General features: G+C 40.5%; 1 protein-coding gene across 3 annotated transcripts in view; it reads right to left on the bottom strand.

The window, feature by feature from the left end:
- The window catches only part of SYT14 (synaptotagmin 14), a 235,797-nt gene that overhangs the window by 71,584 nt on the left and 145,719 nt on the right, over nt 1–18,494 (bottom strand). For all 3 annotated transcript variants that reach the window (XM_033939955.1, XM_033939956.1, XM_033939954.1), the window contains one exon: nt 5,977–6,248. In XM_033939955.1, coding sequence (XP_033795846.1) covers nt 5,977–6,248 — 272 coding nt within the window. The remainder of the gene's footprint in view (nt 1–5,976; nt 6,249–18,494) is intronic.

Below are 18,494 nucleotides of genomic sequence, written 5' to 3'. Positions count from 1 at the left end.
AAAGAGGGGGGGAGAACTACAATATTTATTAAGAAAAGATACCGCAAAGGGAAGAACAATGGGAGGGGAAATCAAGAGTTGCTGGACTTGAAACGAATAGTCAATTGTATAGTCAATTGTAGGCATCTTTAAAAAAGAAACATTTTAAACTATTTTTAAATTTCTGTAGATTGTTTTCAGATCGTATATATATAGGTAGGGAATTCCAAATCGTGGGGGCAGTTACTGAAAAGATTGTATTACGTCGGGTACCTATTATTCTTAAGGATGGGATATTAAGAGTATGTTGTGAGGTGGATCTTAGAGCTCTCGGAGGATCGTATGGAATAAGAAGTCTGTCAATAAATGCTGGGACATGTGTTTGTATTGTTTTGAAAGTTAGAAGTGCTATTTTAAATGTTATTCTATAAATGACGGGTAACCAGTGGGCTTTTTGTAGAAGAGGAGTGACATGATCGTATTTATTTGAACCTGATATAAGTTTGATAGCTGTATTTTGAATCAATTGTAAACGTTTTATATCCTTTAGGTTTATCCCTTTCAGTAGGGAATTACAGTAGTCTAATTTGGATATCACAAGGGAGTGAATAAGTGTAGTAAGGGATTTGGCATCAAGAAGGGGGGGCCAAAGATCTAATCATCTTTAATTTATAAAAACAGTTTCTGACTAGAGCACTAATTTGTGAGCGAAATGTGAGTTTATGGTCAATTAACACGCCTAAAATTTTTATAGTAGTGGTTGGTTTAAGTGGAGTGTTATCGATTGAGATAGGAGCAGTTAATTGTAACCCTTCTTTCCAAGTGAATAGCATAATGTTAGTTTTAGTAATGCTTAAATTTAAAAATTACTTACAGAGAAACTTTAGACTTACAACGAGTAAAAGATTTAAAAGATGCCAATAATTAATCAGGTAAAACCAAAAGCAATCAGGTAAATTGTGCCGCGTTGCTACGAGTCTGGTGCTAAAATCCTTGTGAAGCTACAGATATCTGATCATGCCCCTATCTGGGTTACCTGTGAGGGGTACTGGGAAGCGGGGGCTTAGCACAATTTTTGGAGGCTCAACGAATCCTTACTAAAACATACTCAGGTATTGCAAGAAGTGGAGGTAGGTCATAGGGATAGTCAGGGACCACTGCTCAGGCAATGGGCCTGATGGGCCGCCGCGGGAGCGGACCGCTGGGCGAGATGGACCTCTGGTCTGCCTCAGGGGAGGCAACTTCTTATGTTCTTATGGATGATGCTATAGTCCAGTACCTTCAGTTTAATGATACTGGATCGGTTAGTGATTCCATTCTGTGGGACGCACTAAAGGTAGTAATTTGAGGGATATTTATTAAGTGGGGGGCTCATCTTAAGAGAATGAGAGAACGACGCTCCTTGGCTCTTCGAGGGCAACTAATTAGTTTAGGGCTCTCCCATTAGAGATATCAGGATCCCCTAGTGTATGAACAATTGTTGAAGGTGCGTGCAGAACTTTCTGTTTTACAAATGGAAGAAATGGATTTTTTCAGATTGAGATTGAGGCAGACTATATATGAGTATAATAATAAGGCTGGGTCGCGCTTGGCTCAGTTTATAAAATTACTGCAGGCTAGAGCGGCTATTATGCGCATACGGGATGTAGCGGGGATTGAACATCTTACTGACGGTTCCATAGGGGCAGCTTTTTTGTCTTATTATACCAAGCTCTATGGGAAAGTAGAAGGGGTGAATTCCAAGTCGATATCTGCCTGTTTGAATAATGAGCCCCTCCCCAGATTGACTGATTCTGACAGGGAATGTCTTAATGAACCCATTACTTTGGGAGAGGTATCGGGTGTTATTACCCATCTGAAGACTGGGAAGTCACCTGGATTGGATGGGTATCCTAATTCTTTTTATAAATGTTTTCGTGATGCTTTGGCTCCCTTATTGGTTCGGGTTGCAAATGGGGTGCGGGAAGGACAATCTCTACCACTATCCATGGGAGAGGTGGGCATTTCTGTGTTGCCTAAACCTGGAAGGGATCCATTGAGCTGTGGGGCGTATTGCCTCATTTCACTTTTAAATAAGGACGCAAAAATTTTAGCAAAGGTACTAGCTATTAGGCTGGGGAGACTGCTGCCCAACCTAATTCATATGGATCAGTCGGGTTTTATCCAGTGACGACAAGTTAGTGACAACATTAGATATGGGCAGCCCAGTGAGCCCAAGATAAGGTTGCTTTTTTAACCATAGATGCAGAGAAGGCATTTGATCAAGTTGGTTGGGAATTTTTATGGCAAGTGATGGAGCGAATGGGACTGGGGAAATTTTTTCTAGCTTGGGTGCAGGCGTTCTATCAGGCTCCTAGGGCCACCATTCGTATAAATGGGGGATATACACCATTTTTCCCTATTGCTAGAGGTACTCGTCAGGGTTGCCCCTTATCCCCCCTCTTGTTTGCTCTTTCTATGGAACATATGGCTATTCGTATCAGGGAACATTTACACCTGCACGGGGTGCGGGTTGGTGACCAGGAACATCATATCGCCCTATTTGCTGATGTGTTATTGTATGTGCGTGATTCGGAGCTTTCCCTCCCTATCTTGATTGAGCTATTCTCTGAATATGGTGCTGTGTCTGGGTTTATGGTTAACATGGATAAATCTGAGATGATGGGAGTTACTTTGACAGAGGGGGACATCTTTTATTTGCAGGGGAAGTTTCCCTTCCATTGGGCGTCGGGAGTGATTAAATAATTAGGAATCCATATTTCGAGTGATCTTATACAGTTATATGCATTGAATTATGCTAATATTGTACAGCGAATTAGGAGGGATCTTCAAAGGTGGCAGGGGTTGTGGTTGTCATTGTGGGGTAGAATAGCTGTTGTTAAAATGAATGTTTTACCCTGTTTATTGTTTTTATTCCAAACGTTGCCGATTCCGGTCCCCTCTTCTGTTCTGAAACAACTGCATGGTTTATTTTTTCAGTTTTTTTGGCAGGGGAAACGTCCTTGACTTTCTAGACAGGGCTTATGGTCCTCTAGATCCTGTGAGGGGCGAACTCTCCCTAATTTGTTTTGGTATTTTCGGGCTGCGCAGTTACAACTTATCTTAGATTGGGATATAGATGCAGCAAAGACTGTGGTGCGTATGGAACAGCATTTTGTGGGCCCTCATATCCTGAAGTTTTGGCTTTGGACCTCTTCTCCCAAACGAGAGGTGCTCAGGGGTCAGGTAATCCTTTTCTTACACATCTCTTGCACTTGTGGTGTGAGATGCGGCGGAGATTGGGTGCGGGTTTGGTACCCTCTATTTGGGGGGCGTTGAGTGGAGCTTTTTTGCGTGGGGGGGGGGCCTTGGGTTTACTTACTTTTCGGGATGTTCTGCATAGGGGGATCCTGGTGTCTTTTGAAGCTTTTCAAACTAGTTGTGCTCTGCCCAAGGGGGACTTTCTAACTTATGTGCAAATTAGGTATTTTATTCATTCTCAGGGGTGAGATGGAGGGACCATGGGCTCTTCCGCCCATTTAGAACATTTGTGGATAGCTTTGAGGGGTTTGTCTCGGTCCATCTCAGTTCTTTATCAATATTTTAGGGGGTCCACTCCCTTTCATCCCCCCTATAAAGCAGCTTGGGAGCGTGACCTTGGCTGCTCTTTTTCGGACAGGGACTGGTCCCAGATGTGTATTGGTGGGTAAGGCTTCCTCCTGTGTTTTAATTCAGGAGAATGCATATAAAGTTCTTACTAGGTGGTATTTTATGCCTACCCGCTTGTATAAGATGTATCCGGGAGCCACAGATACCTGTTGGAGATGTGGGATGGACTTGGGTATTTTCCTTCATGTTTGGTGGGAATGTAAAATTTTGCAACCTTTCTGGAAAAGGGTGGTGGGAACTCTATCCCAACTGTTGCAACTCCTTCTTCCCTTTATACCACAGGACTGTTTATTGGGCCTTCATAATATATGCTTACATTCCTGGCAAACTAAACTTCGTCGGTGGGATTTGGCTGCAGCCAAGTGTTTGATAGCCAGCCATTGGAAAAGATTAAACTCGCCTAGCCTATTGGAGTGGTCCTTGAAACTTCAAACTTTGGGGGTAATCAGGGCAGGATTAACCAATAGGCCAAGTAGGCACGTGCCTAGGGCCCAAAATGGTCAAGGGGGCCCAATGAAGGAGGGCATCAACACTGTTTTTTCCAACGGCAATGGGCCCCTCCAGCATCGATCGGCAATGTGGGCCCCCCTCGATCAGCAATGCGGCCCCTCCCCCATTGACGGAAAGTAAGACAAGCAAGCAACACGGGTAAGAAAGGCAACGGGAACTGTAATTGTGCAAGCGGTGCTGCTTGTCCAAAGCTTCCCTCTGACGCAGCTTCCTGTTTCCACCTGGGCGCATGGTAGGGTGGGGCGGGGCAGAGGGCCCAGTGTACTTGTGTGACTAGGGGCCCTCGACAAATTAATCCTGCCCTGGGGGCAATGGAGTTATCTATTGCAAAACGACATGGATATTATCTTTCTTCTACCCGGACTTGGTCTCTGATTATGGATAAAGTGGACTCTTTGGCCTAAGTTTACTAATGGGGGGGTGTGGGGGGATTGTTTAGGTTTTGTTGGGATGACTTCCTGAAGAACCAACAGGGGGCTGTCTCACAGTGGGGTCATGTTTTAGTGCTATGGGGAATGGGGTTCAGATGGTGTGTGTATGTCTGGTTTCTAGTTCATAGCTATGCTGATGTGATTTTCCTTTAGAGATGGTACTACTTTTTTATATTATTGTTGCATATTGTATAATATTGTGGTGTAACTTGATATTCACTTCATGATGTTATGTATATTTTCTTCAAAAATCAATAAAAATCTTTCAAAATTAAAAAAAAAAGATATTACATCAAAGAACACTTCTTGAATCCACTGGGCATCGTTGACATCGATGGGAAGACCACCGACCCTAGATCAAAGGACTCAATCATAGGGAAGGTTGAGTAGAACAGTATTCAAAAAGGAATCAATGCTCCCGGTCACGTCAGAGGCAAAACACCACCCAAAGTCCAAAAAAACCCCACAAAAAGTAAAAGAAAATTATATCAAATGTAATAAAATGAAAAACTATGAAGAAAAACCAGTACGGGAAGGCACCTAAGTGAAAACATTTACAGCACACACAAGTGTTTGAAAAACAGCTTTCTTGCTCCGTGGAAAACGAAGATTTAAAGGTCCCATGAACTGAAGTCAGGCAGAAAGACGCATGTGCAATATGGACAGTTTTAAAGCACCAGTATACAGTATTTTGGTACATGTCCATACTGGGCTCTGTGGACAATGTTGCCCATATGTGAGAATACTGTATACTGCCTGCTTATCCTTGGAGAAATTAATTTACTGCAGGTCATGCTTTATCCAGTGCAGCCTATTGCCCTTAAGAGGGCCTATTTTCCTTGATAGAATACTAGTGTAACCTGGTATAGACACGCCTAACATCTAAATGTTCACATTTATGGCAGCTTAGAGTATTCTCCAAGTTACGCATGTAAGTAAAAGCTCTGCCTATGCTCCACCCATGTTCTGCCCCATTAGGCAGATGTTAGAACATACGTGCATTTGTGCACACATACACACATATATGCTACTATTTTTAAACTATACACAACTTGTGCGTAATTGTTAGCACCTAGGTTATAGAAGTGCACTCTAACTTTGTTAGTGCATGCTATGAAATAGTGCACTTTTGTAAACCTAGTCCATAGACTGACATTTTAAATTTAGGTGTGCCCTTCAAGAGAAATTCTACCTACGCAAATAGCAAATGGAAATGATATGCACAGCATTTCAAATCGAAAATCCATTTGTATTTTTCCTTTGAAATTGGTGCAAAAGCCACAAGGAAATATATGCAGAAACCTTACACTAATGTGGGTAGTTTGAAAATGTCCCCCTTATTACCACAATAAGTTATAATAGTTTGATTTTAAAGCCAGAGAGAAAGAATGAAATATTTTCTACTTACTTCAGGGCTAAGGACAGCCGTGCTATCGCTGGGTACATCCTCTTCATACCCTTTGTTATGAAAGCTTTCTATTTCGTGCCCAGTGCTTCCCTCACTTGGGCATTTATTGTACGAATATCTTGGACTATTACTGCCATGAGAAAATTCACATTTACTTTCTTCAATTTCAGAGGGTGTAGAGGACAGATGTAGCGAACCACTGTCATCTTGATATGGCGGAGGCTGCAATTCATCCAGCGGAGGTGTCCTTCTCATTCTTTGAATGCAGTTTGCTGCAAATGGGTCATAAAATAATTCTGATCAATCTTGTTCATAATTTTTCACTGCCAATGGTCTACACCACAAAATGACTTTTTACCTCTTCTAACAATTCATTTTGAAGCTGAACTTAAGTACTGTGCAATATTATAGCAAAATATGCCAATATATACTTTGAGGGGTTAATTTTGCTACAGCATGCTTACGTGAGAAGAAGTCTAATAAGGCATATATTTAAGGCTATTGTATAATGGTAAATGTGTGCTTTCATAAAACAGGCTCCCATATCCAGCCCCATTAACACTACTCCAAAGATGTCCATTTGTATATATATTCTATCTCCTAATTCTCTCTATATATAGTGCTCAAAATAACATGCCCAAATTGTGTGCGCAATTTCATCACATAATGAGATAATTGGCACTGATAACTGGACGCCAGCAATTTTTGGTACTAACTGGCAATAATTAGAATTTAGGTGGGCATCTTGTTAGGTGCTATTCTATAAAGATGCATGCATAAATTCTTATCCATGGATCTCAAAAGAGGGCGTGACCATGGGAAGGAAATGGGTGGATCATGGGCATGGTAAGAATTTGTGTGCCCTGCTACAGAATACGCCTGATCCGTGTCAGGTTAGGACAGACATGGGCAACTCTGGTCTTCGAGGGCCGGAATCCAATCGGGTTTTCAGAATTTCCCCAATGAATATGCATGAGATCTATTTGCATGCACTGCTTTAAATGCATATTCACTGGGGAAATCCTGAAAACCCGATTGGATTCCCGAGGACCGGAGTTGCCCATGTCTGGGTTAGGGGCAAGAATTTATACCAGGGCTTAGCTGGTGTAAATCCTCAGGTGCAGATCCTGGCACTAAGTGCTATTCTAGAAAAGGTGCCCAACTCAGAGCGCCAGTGCTCTTTTGGCGCCATTTATAAAATGTGGTCCCGTGTGTGTGTATACATCACAACTCCTCTCTTCTCCACCTAAACTATGATCCCAGAAATGTCTACGTGCATTAGGTACAAACTTTCAGTGCATGTACTTTTTACACACACTTGCAATCCCATAATTTTATATAAGCCCTATTCTGTGTGACAAATAGGCATTATGGAGGCAATTCTATGAGTGGACACATCAATTTAGATGGCCAAAGGCCATTAGGAGACTATTCTTTAACTTAATCTGGGCGTCTAGGTTCCGTTATAGAATAGAAGCGTAACCTAGACACACCTAATATTTAGGCTCTTGCAGTTGCATCAGCCATAGAGCTGGCATAAGTGTGGGCACCTAAATATAACAGGGACGTAGGTAATTTACACTGTTTATCGGTTTTATATACATCTCATAGAAAGTGAAACAACATATCTCAACAAAAATCAACAACCAACACTTTCAAACTGCTCAGTATTCATGAAACAGTCCTATCACCCGTAACCCCCCCCCCCCACCAGGATGTTTGTATGAAGAAAAACAAAATCAATAATAATATGAGTCTGATAGGTTTACCCATTAAGCACTATAAGCACCTATAAACAAATCCAACGGGCTCCAAATCTGCTTAAATTTCCAAATTACCCATAAGTGGGAGCCCTGCTCATGTCTTACCCATGCTCTCCCCTTTATTCACCCCTTGCAAATATGCATTGTGCTAGTTAAGCAGATATTTGCAGAATAGTGCTTTGGTGCCCTGTTGGCATTTATGCGAGTATGTGTGCAAATACAGGGAGAAATGCTAGTATTCTAGACATATATACACATATCATGCAAGGAAATGCAGATGCCTAGATTATAGAACTGCCTTTTATATGCCGTAAAAGCTTTAATAATTGTAATATACAATTCAATAATCATGGTGAAACCAAATATTTTTCAAAACAGTTTCATTAAGCTTGGTTTGCTGATGGGATTGTTATAAACCATGGAACACAGATGGAAGACTGCATGTTAGCTTAAGTACTGGTCTTTCTGCGTTCTTTTATCATCACTGTCTTCTTGTATTTCTATAAATCTCCATTTCTCCAACCTTTGCTCCTCAGTTTCATAGTGACTTCTGCACATATTTTTGAATACCTCCTGTTAATTAATATTTCTCTTTGTTGTATATACACTTCCCCCTCCATATTCGCAAATTCCGTATCTACAGATTCGCTTATTCGCAGTTTTAAATCAAAAAAATACATTTTCATTTTTCAGGCTATTTTAAGCCCTGTAAGCCCCCCCTTAAGCTTTACCTGGTGGTCTAGCGGGTTTTCAGGGCAGGAGCGATTTTCCCACGCTCCTGCCCTGTGCAGATCACTCACAGGAAATGGCTCGAGAGACTACGGGAGCTCAAGGCAGCCATTTCCTGTGAGCGATCTGCACGGGGCTGGAAACTCGCTAGACCACCAGGTAAAGCTTAAGGGGGGGCTTTCAAGGCTTAAAATAGCCAGGGGTAGCGGGGATTAGGGGCAGAACCGGCCCAAATATTATTTGCAGTTTTTTTAATAGTCGCGGGCTCAATGGATTATTGAGTCATTGGATGAATTTATGAGGCTTTGGATGAATAAAGGCATTTGGTTCTATCAGATGAGTTGAAAGACACTTTTGTTTGGTGCGCACCATTCTGATTGGGACAATTTCACTTTGGTTCTGTGCTTTTGAGTTTGTGGTTTTGTTTTCCCTGTTTCATTTTGTGAAAATCAACTTACCCACATATGACTAATCGACATGCAGGAACTTCATTTTTGTTTGTGGATAGGGGACCTATGAACTACAGATTTTCCCAAAGAGAAAAAAAGAGCCGCTAAATCATGTAAAGTGCTTATAAATACGCCACTACATACAGATATATTTGTCAGCACGTATAACAGGAGCACTGATTAGGCAAAACTATACATTGAAAAAAAGAGCGAAGTAATTTGGCAGCTTTCACATATTCATACCAGCACTTTTACGTGGAAGCAGAGATTTCACGACTTCCATGTGCATATTGCCTGGTTTTATAAAATTCTACAAGCACATTTAATAAACCTTGCTGCTGGTGCAAAAGCCAATGTACTTCTATTTTCATTTTAAGTACATGTAAATACACATAAACATTTTTGGCTTAGCCAAAGCACACCCCCTTGAAATTTCTCTGTCTTGACTACCTACATATACAAATGCTGTTTTTCTGAAATCACTGTTAACATGTGTAGCCTATCTATATGTATAAATGTTTCTAAAATGACTTTCATAATACACTGGCCTTCTAAAGGCTCCTTTTACGAAGGTGTGCTAGCGGTTTGCCTCCATAGAGCTGGCGTTAGTATTTTCCGTGTAGCGCGCGCTAAAAACGCTAGCGTACCTTCGTAAAAGGAGCCCTAAGTCATTGAAAACCTATGCTTGAATGCCTTAAATATACACAATCAAATGTTTTAACTCCTCTGATTATTCTAACAAAATGCTTTTCAAACATGAAAGATAAAAGCTAGACATGACTCTGTTTGTATTTTGCCTGAAACCAAATTCTCTACCGCTGAAGGAAAGTGCAATAGAATATAGGCTTTGCATCCTTTCTGTCTTTACTGAGTAAATAAATTATCTGCGACTTACATGTATGACTTTGATGAAGTCCATTACATGTCCCTAAGGAAAAATCTAGGAGCTGCACGACAAAAGAAAGATGCACTTAACGTAGGTAGAAGAAATGTGAAGATAAAGAGTTTTTCTGTTAACCAGCTAAAATGATTCATAAATACCAGAAAAGCAGAAACAGTGAAACAGAATTTTTACCACAGGGAAGAAATAGGTGCTTTAAGTGACTGTTACAAAATGTTTAATATGCAGGCAGACTTACACGAAAACAGCCTGTATGTATACAATTTGACCCAGTTTGAAGAGGTTTTCCTGAGGGTAGGGTTGAAGAGGGGTTTGCATTTAGCACATACTTTGAAAATTAAAATATATCTGTTTATTTTAACCCAGAAAAATCAGATGACCCAAGAGTAGGTATGTTAGTGCACAGTTATCCTGAGCTAATATTCAAAATGGAACTACTTGCATACTTTTTCTTTCAAAACCTAGTAAAATACACACACAAAATAATTTGCCTTTTTTGTATAATTATAAAATGATTCCCATATTTATGGCTCACAGGACTGGCGGCATGGTTTAAAAGAGGTACTAGTATATTATCAGACAAATCTACCGGTAATCCTTTTAACTGAGTGATCAAAGAGCTGGATGTGAGGCGCAGATGGATTTTAGCACGTCCCCTTTGACATTGTTATACTGGGGTCCAAAAAACATTTCACAGAGAAACTCTACTGTAGAGCAAAAAAAGAGAGGGCCTTGATAGTTGCTGCAATCTGTTGTGTAAAGAATAACTGAAGTTAAAAAAAAACCTTAAGTACCTAAAGATTTCAACCACCATCAGAGGAGAGCATTATTGGTATAAGGCAAGCCCAAAAGTGATCAACTGGGTGAGAAACTGGTTGAATAAGAAGTGACAAAGAAAGGGGTGTTACCAGTACTGTGAGACCAAAAAAAACAAAAACAAAAAAACAGTCCTTGGACTGGTTCTTTTCAAGATAAGTGATATTGGGGAAGGGCTGTCAGATGATATCAAAATTTGCAATAGGGTAAAATCCCTTGAAGGTATGGAAGATATGCGAAGGGATTCAGTAAAGCTTGAAGAATAGTTTAGAGCAGGCCTGCACAACTCCAGTCCTCGAGGGCCGAATCCAGTCAGGTTTTCAGGATTTCCCTAATGAATATGCATTGAAAGCAGTGTATGCAAATAGATCTCATGCATATTTATTAGGGAAATCCTGAAAACCTGGCCTGGCGAGGGCCGAAGTTGTGCAGGCCTGGTTTAGAGGTTGGTAGCTAAGGTTTACTGCTAAGAAAACAGTTTCATGCACTTGGGCTTTATAAACCCAAGGGAGTGGTACAATATAAAGGTCTAGCTCTGTGCACAAAAGATGAGCGGGACCTGGGAATGATTACATTTGATGATCATAACAAAGTAATGGGAAAAGCCATTAGGAGAGCAGGAAAATGGAGGTGATAGTGCCTTCATATAAGTCTCTGGCATAGTACTGTATGCAATTTTAGAGATGACACCTTCAAAAAGATATAAACAGGATGGCGTGAATCCAAAGGATAAGTATTAAAGTAGTTGACCATCATCATAAAGCATGTGGAGAAACTTAAAGGAAAAGCAAGATATGACAGAGTAATCTAAATACCACAAAGTTAGAAATACACTGGAATTAAGAGTCCCAAGATAAAGATGAATGAGGACAGTTATGGAAATAACCTATGGATTATTTATTTATTTTTACCGAAAAAGTAGTGCATATGTGGAACAGCCTTCCAGCAGACATGGTAGAGTCAAGGACAATACCAGAATCCAAGAAAGCATCAGCATACACTGAGGATATCTGAGAGAGCAGGGGATGTAAAGACTGGGTTATTGATTTGAGGAGCAGATTGGGTAGGGTCTTTTTGTACTGTCATTTTTTTATATTTCAATGAAAAATTTCTTAACAATGAGAAAAGGCTTAGAATAATGATTAGAGCTCAGATATCAAGGGCTTTTTGGCCTCAGGGGTAGAAATTGATAATCATCTATCCATGAAGAGCCACATACAATTCAATAATAAAAGACTTTTTCCTTGTGATGAAAAAGCTAAGATCCATCAGAAAATATTTTGAAACAGAGGCCTTCCGAATCCTAGTATAATCCCTAATCCTCTCTCAATTAGATTACTGTAATATAACACTAGTTCTGTGCTATAAAATGTTGCTATTGCGTCTTTAACTAGTTAAAAACGCAGTTGTAAGACTCATATAAGGACTATGGATATTGGAACACCTACAGACTTACTATATGAAACTATATTGGCTGCCCATAACCACAAAGATGAAGTTTAAATTAGGCATCACTGTCTTTAAGATCCTGAGAGGCAACACCCCCAAACTACCTAACAGAGTTGGCCATCATACTCCAGGGCACTTCCAACAGATATTTCACCAGAAATCTTTTCTACTTAAATTTTCCAGCATGCAATAATATAAAGCCTACCAGGCAAATTACCTTATCCATCCAATATAAATTAGCAAAATTATAGAACCAACTACCACTTACACTACAATCTTGTGACTACTATTTCAGATACAGAAAACATTTAAAAGCATTTCTATAACAAGACAGGGAGCCAATCCTAAAGTAACTAAAATGGTAATTGTAAAAGCACATTTCTAGACTGTTTAATGCAACTCCTGGGACATAACAATGAGCCAACAATGACCTACCTGAACTTGTAACTATGTATTTGTAACTGTACTGATCTACCTGTACTAGCAATTCCATTGAATGTCAGTGTCAAACTATCCATTGTAACTTCATGGGTAACTGACCCAACCTCTTGTAATGCAATCTGACTTTGAACTGAATAGATAAAGACAGAATAGAAACCTGATTAACATAATGCAAGATAACATAACATTTATTTTTAAAAATTATACATAATCCAAGTTAGTGAAATGAATCACTAAGTAGAATTGTTAATTCCATCAGCTGGGGGCTCACTAAAGTTTCATCTTATTGGTTAGTGGTCCAGCACGCCCAACTACCACCCAATAGCAAACATTCCCCTCCTAACCAAGATGCTAGAGTCCATCATAGCTACCCAACTCTCATCTTATTTAGAGAGATTCTCCATTCTCCTTCCTTACCAATATGGCTTTAGACCTAACTTCAGTACCGAATCCCTATTGACCTCACTTATCTCAAAGGTTCAACAACTTCATTCTCATAATAAGTTTGCTGTTCTTCTACAAGTCGACCTTTCTGCAGCATTTGACGTTATCCATCACGACATTCTTATTTTCCAACTTTCTGAGATTGGCATTAACTCTACAGTCCTAGACTAGTTCTCAAAATTCTTATGCTCCCGTTCTTACACTGTTAATATGAATGGCACCTCATCCTCTCCTTGGAAACCGATTTGTGGAGTCCCGCAGGGTTCACCTTTATCCCCCATTCTCTTCAACATCTATATATCCTCCCTGAAACTCCTCCACCTTTCCCCCCTGGAAACACTTTACTCTTACGCTGACGACATCCTTGTCCTCCTCGAGACCGACTCGAACCTCACCAACCTCTCTGAGAACATTTCCTCATGTATGACAAACCTCCAGTCCTGGGCCCTCACCGTACAAATGAAACTAAACAAGTCCAAAACAAAACTACTTTGGCTCGCCCTAAATTAGATCAGCTACCCAACCTCATCCCACTGTCCTCTGGCACCACACTGCAGCTTGAGTTCTCTAGCAAAGTTCTGGGCATCATTATTGACTCTACACTATCCTTCAATGATCACCTCAACTCTGGTAAAAAAATGCTTTTTCAGCCTTCACATGCTGAGGAAAGTGAGATCCTGTTTCCACCATCAACACTTTGCTGTCCTCGTACAATCCATCATCCTTTCCAGATTGGACTACTGTAACTCCATCTACTTAAGCCTAACAAAGAAAAGCCTTCAAAGACTTCAGCGGATTCAGAATACCGCGGCCAAACTAATCTTCACAAAAAGTAAATTTGACCATGTCTCCCCACTCCTGTTCACACTTCACTGGCTTCCAGTTGTCTCTAGGGTCCACTTTAAATGCGCTTGCCTAACTTTCAAGATCCTACATGGCATCTTTCCTCCCCTTATCCCTCTATCTTGGATCTCCTCAAATCCTAACATCACCACAGCCACCCAACAATTCAATCTATCCTTCCCCTCATTAAAAGGCATATCCTATCCCGGAAAACTAGGGTCATCCCTCTCCTTCCGAATCACTGAACTCTGGAACAACCTTTCTTCCCCACTTCGGAATCTGGGTACCCTCCAATTTTTTCGAAAACATCTAAAAACCTGGCTATTCTCGAAAATGTAATATGTCCTCCTCTTAGCTATACTAAGTCCCTCTAAACTTCCTCCTTACTGTCCTGTTACCCTCTTTGGAGTTCCTTCTCTACACCTTTTCCTGTAAATCGTGCCGAGCTCTACGATTGTGGAGATGATGCGGTATACAAACTTAAGGTTTAGTTTAGTTTAGTTTAGATTTAGAAGGATTCAAAACCAGATGATTAGATGAAAGCCATAAGGAGACAACTTCAAGGCAATTCTGTACAATTCAGGAGACCAAAAGATATTAAAAGGATGGAGTCGGTCCAGAGGAAGGCTACTAAAATGGTGTGTAGTCGTCATAAGGCATATGGGGACAGACTTAAAGATCTCAATATGTATACTTTGGAGGAAAGGCGGGAGAGGGGATATATGATAGAGACGTTTAAATACCTACGTGTTGTAAATGCACACAAGTCAAGACACTTTCATTTGAAAGGAAGCTCTGGAATAAGAAACATCCAGTCTGCTTATCCACAGTAATCATTATCTCTTCCTCTCTCTAAGAGATCCCACGTGCCTATCCAGGCTTTCTTGAATTCAGACACAAAGGGCATAGGATGAAGTTAAGAGGTGATAGGCTCAAAAGTAATCTAGGGAAATATTTTTTTACAGAAAGGATGGTAGATGTATGGAATAGTCTCCAAGAAGAGGTGGTGGAGACATTCTGTGTCTGAATTCAAGAAAGCATGGGATAGGCACGTGCGGATTAGAGAGAGGAAGAGATAATGGTTACTGCAGATGGGCAGAATAGATAGGCCATTTGGCCTTTATCTGCCATCATGTTTCTATGTAAGAGTGGAACCGAGCAAGATCATTTGTATTAGGGTGGAATGGAGCCACTAGTAAAATGTCATCTGCTTATAAATGTGCTGAGATACCTTTAGACTGTATCAGAGTTGCAAGGGAATTTAAGAATATATTAAGGAGAAAAGTGTTCATTTTCCTATGTAATTCTGAATTTCCTTTCACGTTATGTTTGTTTTGTATTCTCATAATTCTTTTTAAAAAACAGAGAATAAAAAAAGAGAAGTAGAGCACATACTGAGCCTGGGAGAAGATGATGTGATCAGAGGGAAAAGAAATGAACCACTGTGACAGTACTAGTGAGACCAGCTTCTAGTAAATGAACCAACAACAAAGAATGATCAACTGAGTCAGAGTTTGAGGTGAGGATGAGAACATAAGAATAGCCTTACTGGGTCAAACCAATGGACCATCAAGCCCAGTAGCCCGTTCTCACGGTGGCCAATCCAGGTCACAAGTACCTGGCCAAGATCCAAGTAATAGCATGTCTTTCTCAATAACAGACTATGGACGACCTGGCCAAGATCCAAGTAATAGCATGTCTTTCTCAATAACAGACTATGGACTTTTCCTCCAGGAATTTGTCCAAAACTTTCTTAAAACCAACTATGTTATCCGCTCTTACCACACCCTCTGGCAACGTGTTCCAGAGCTTAACTATTCTCTGAGTGAAAGAAATTTCCTCCTATTGGTTTTAAAAGTATTTCCCTGTAACTTCATCAACTGTTCCCTAGTCTTTGCAATTTTTGACGGAGTGAAAAATCGATCCACTTTTCACTCCGTCAAAAATACAAAGACTAGGGGACACTCAAAGAAACCACCAAGGCAACCTTACACTTACGAAGATAAAAATTTATCTGAGATGTTATTAATCTCCTCCTTTACAAAGGTGCGCCAGCGTTTTTAGCGCTTGCCGCCACGGTAACAGCTCTGACGCTCATAGAATTCCTAACTATAGGAAGTTTAATTGGACTTGAGAGAGTTATTAAATCATAAAGGGTGTGATTTTCATGTGCCAGCTATTGAAAATATATGTGCACACTTTTATACCCACACGTTAGTGACTTTCACATTTATTTTAAGGTACACAGATAACATGCCCATGTACGCTATATTTTGATTTCAGCAGGCAGGTTATGCAATTGAGTGACCTATGTCCATATAATTTGAAAATGCAATTATACACATCTTGTTGATTACTCTGATATAAACACACTCTAGGGAACACCTCTTTTTAATCTGGCTAAAAAGAAAGTGTTGTAAAAGATTATGCATACTTTTATCTGCTGCGTGGGATGCAATTTTCACCCCAAGGGATCTAGCCAAGTAATTCCTTCCTTACCCAGCAAGATCACTTTGATAATTCGTCTACCTGCATTCCTAAATACATGTGCATTTCTGGCAGATTAATAACATTTTGCATTATTCTTGAAACTTACTATTTTGAAGTCACTGCTTACCTAAGTGCTTCATAAATACTGTACTAAAAAGAAGTACTAGCCTAGACACCAGAAAAGAAGTTAAGGCCTAGTATTCAGCCCACAATGGTCAGCATTTTTAAATGTCAGTTTCTGTAGTGAAAAAGAAAATTCTAGATATTCAGTGGCAGTATCTGGACAGTGGCTGCTGCTTTGTGTCTGGAATCTGAAGTGAACCGGCAGCTTTTCTGCTGTTTCTGAATTATCACTTCCAGTTCTGTCCAAGCTCCTCCACCCGCAGCTCATCCCAGCCAGGGCCATCCTTAAGCAGGGGTAAAAGGGGCAGCTGCAAAGAGCCTTGCGCGCTAAGGGTCCCATGCTTAACTGAGTCAGCTTTGCAACCGGCAGCTGACCACAAATTAAAGCTTCTTTCCGTTTCCATCTCCATCACCCTCTCTCTCTCTCCCTTCTTCTTGGTAATCAAGCAGGATAGAGAGGTAGATATAACCAATTTTAAATCATTTATGAGTTCGTTGGGCTTGACTCTTTCTGCATCTGACGTTACACATGAGAAAAGTCATATTCTAGATCAGGGCTGCCCAAGTCTGGTCCTCGAGATCTACTGGCAGGCCAGGTTTTCAGGATATCCACAATGAATATGCATGAGAGCGAGATTTGCATACCAAGAAGGCAGTGCAGGCAAATCTCTCTCATGCATATTCATTGTGGATATCCTGAAAACCTGGCCTGCCAGTAGATCTCAAGGACCGGACTTGGGCAGCCCTGTTCTAGATCTTATTAGTTATAGTGACTTAAACCATCATAGGTAGGGTTACCAGATTTTCCGTTTGGAAAATCTGGGCCCCTAGACCCGCCCCCAAGGCCTGCCAAGTTCCACCCATCCCCACCCCGTTATGCCCCAATCCCGTCCCCGATCCCGCCCCCGCGTTGCCTGCTCTCATCGGCAGGAGGGCATCGGCACATGCATGGATGCAGCACATGACTTCATCGCATGGCATCCGCGCATGCACCGATGCCTTCCTGCCCAACGGTGATTTGTTCCAAGCTTTTCAAAACCCGGACAAAGTGCCGAGTTTTGAAAAGCCATCTGGACCCCCGGACATGTCCTGCGGAAATCCAGACATCTGGTAACCCTAATCACAGATCTTCAATTGATAGTATAGAATGGCAGAGATTACCTTGGTTAGATCGTTATTTAGGCAACTTTAACCTATCTATTTTATGTCAAAAATTCAGAACATTAGATTTAAGAAAGAAACAACTGTGAGGAAAAAGATTAATACAGAAATGTTTTGGTCTCAACTATTGGCAGTTTTACCTAATTCCTTTAATGATTGCAAACTTGATGATACCCTGAATATTTGGAGGGATGAATCAAAAAAATATTTGATTCATTGGCACCCCTTATAGTAAAAACAATTTCCTATTTTCATAAATTGCTGTGGTATTCTACTTATCAACGCGATCTCAAATGAGGCAGTAGAAAGTTTGAGTGTACTGTAAATGGAAAAAAAAAAACTCAGTTAGAGACTGACAAGCTTGAATGGAGAAAGAAAATTACTGAATACAGCTAGGAACTTAGGAAAGCCCGGGAAATTTATTACAGAATAAAATAGATGGTTCAAAAGATCAAAGTAAAGCTCTATTTAAACTGTGGAGATCACTCACTGATGTGAGTGAAAAAAAATCAACAAAACTAATAGACCAACTGCGGATGAGCTAGTGAAATCTTTAATGAAAAAATTCTGATGATACGGGCTACATTTGTTACTGCAAAATATAATGATTTATTTTTTTGAGGAAGATAATTCAGAAAATATCCCGGTAGACAGATCTTGGTGTACCTTTGCAAATGTAACGGAAAATCGGATTCAGAAACTATCAGCCTCTTTTACAAAGCCACACTAACAGCCCCGAAGCCCACAGAGATTTAAAGGGCTTTGGGCTGTTGCAGCACGGCTGCATGTTTTAAATTGGGACAATGTAGATGTGTTTTGGACCCTTTTCCTTCTTATATTTTTAGGAGTATCTCCCCTCAAGCAATTTCATGGATAACATCATTGATAAATCACTTATTAAATAATGGT

Source organism: Geotrypetes seraphini, chromosome 3 (genome assembly GCF_902459505.1).
Source record: "Geotrypetes seraphini chromosome 3, aGeoSer1.1, whole genome shotgun sequence".
NCBI lineage: Eukaryota > Metazoa > Chordata > Amphibia > Gymnophiona > Dermophiidae > Geotrypetes > Geotrypetes seraphini.
This window is presented reverse-complemented; position numbering and strand designations above follow the sequence as displayed.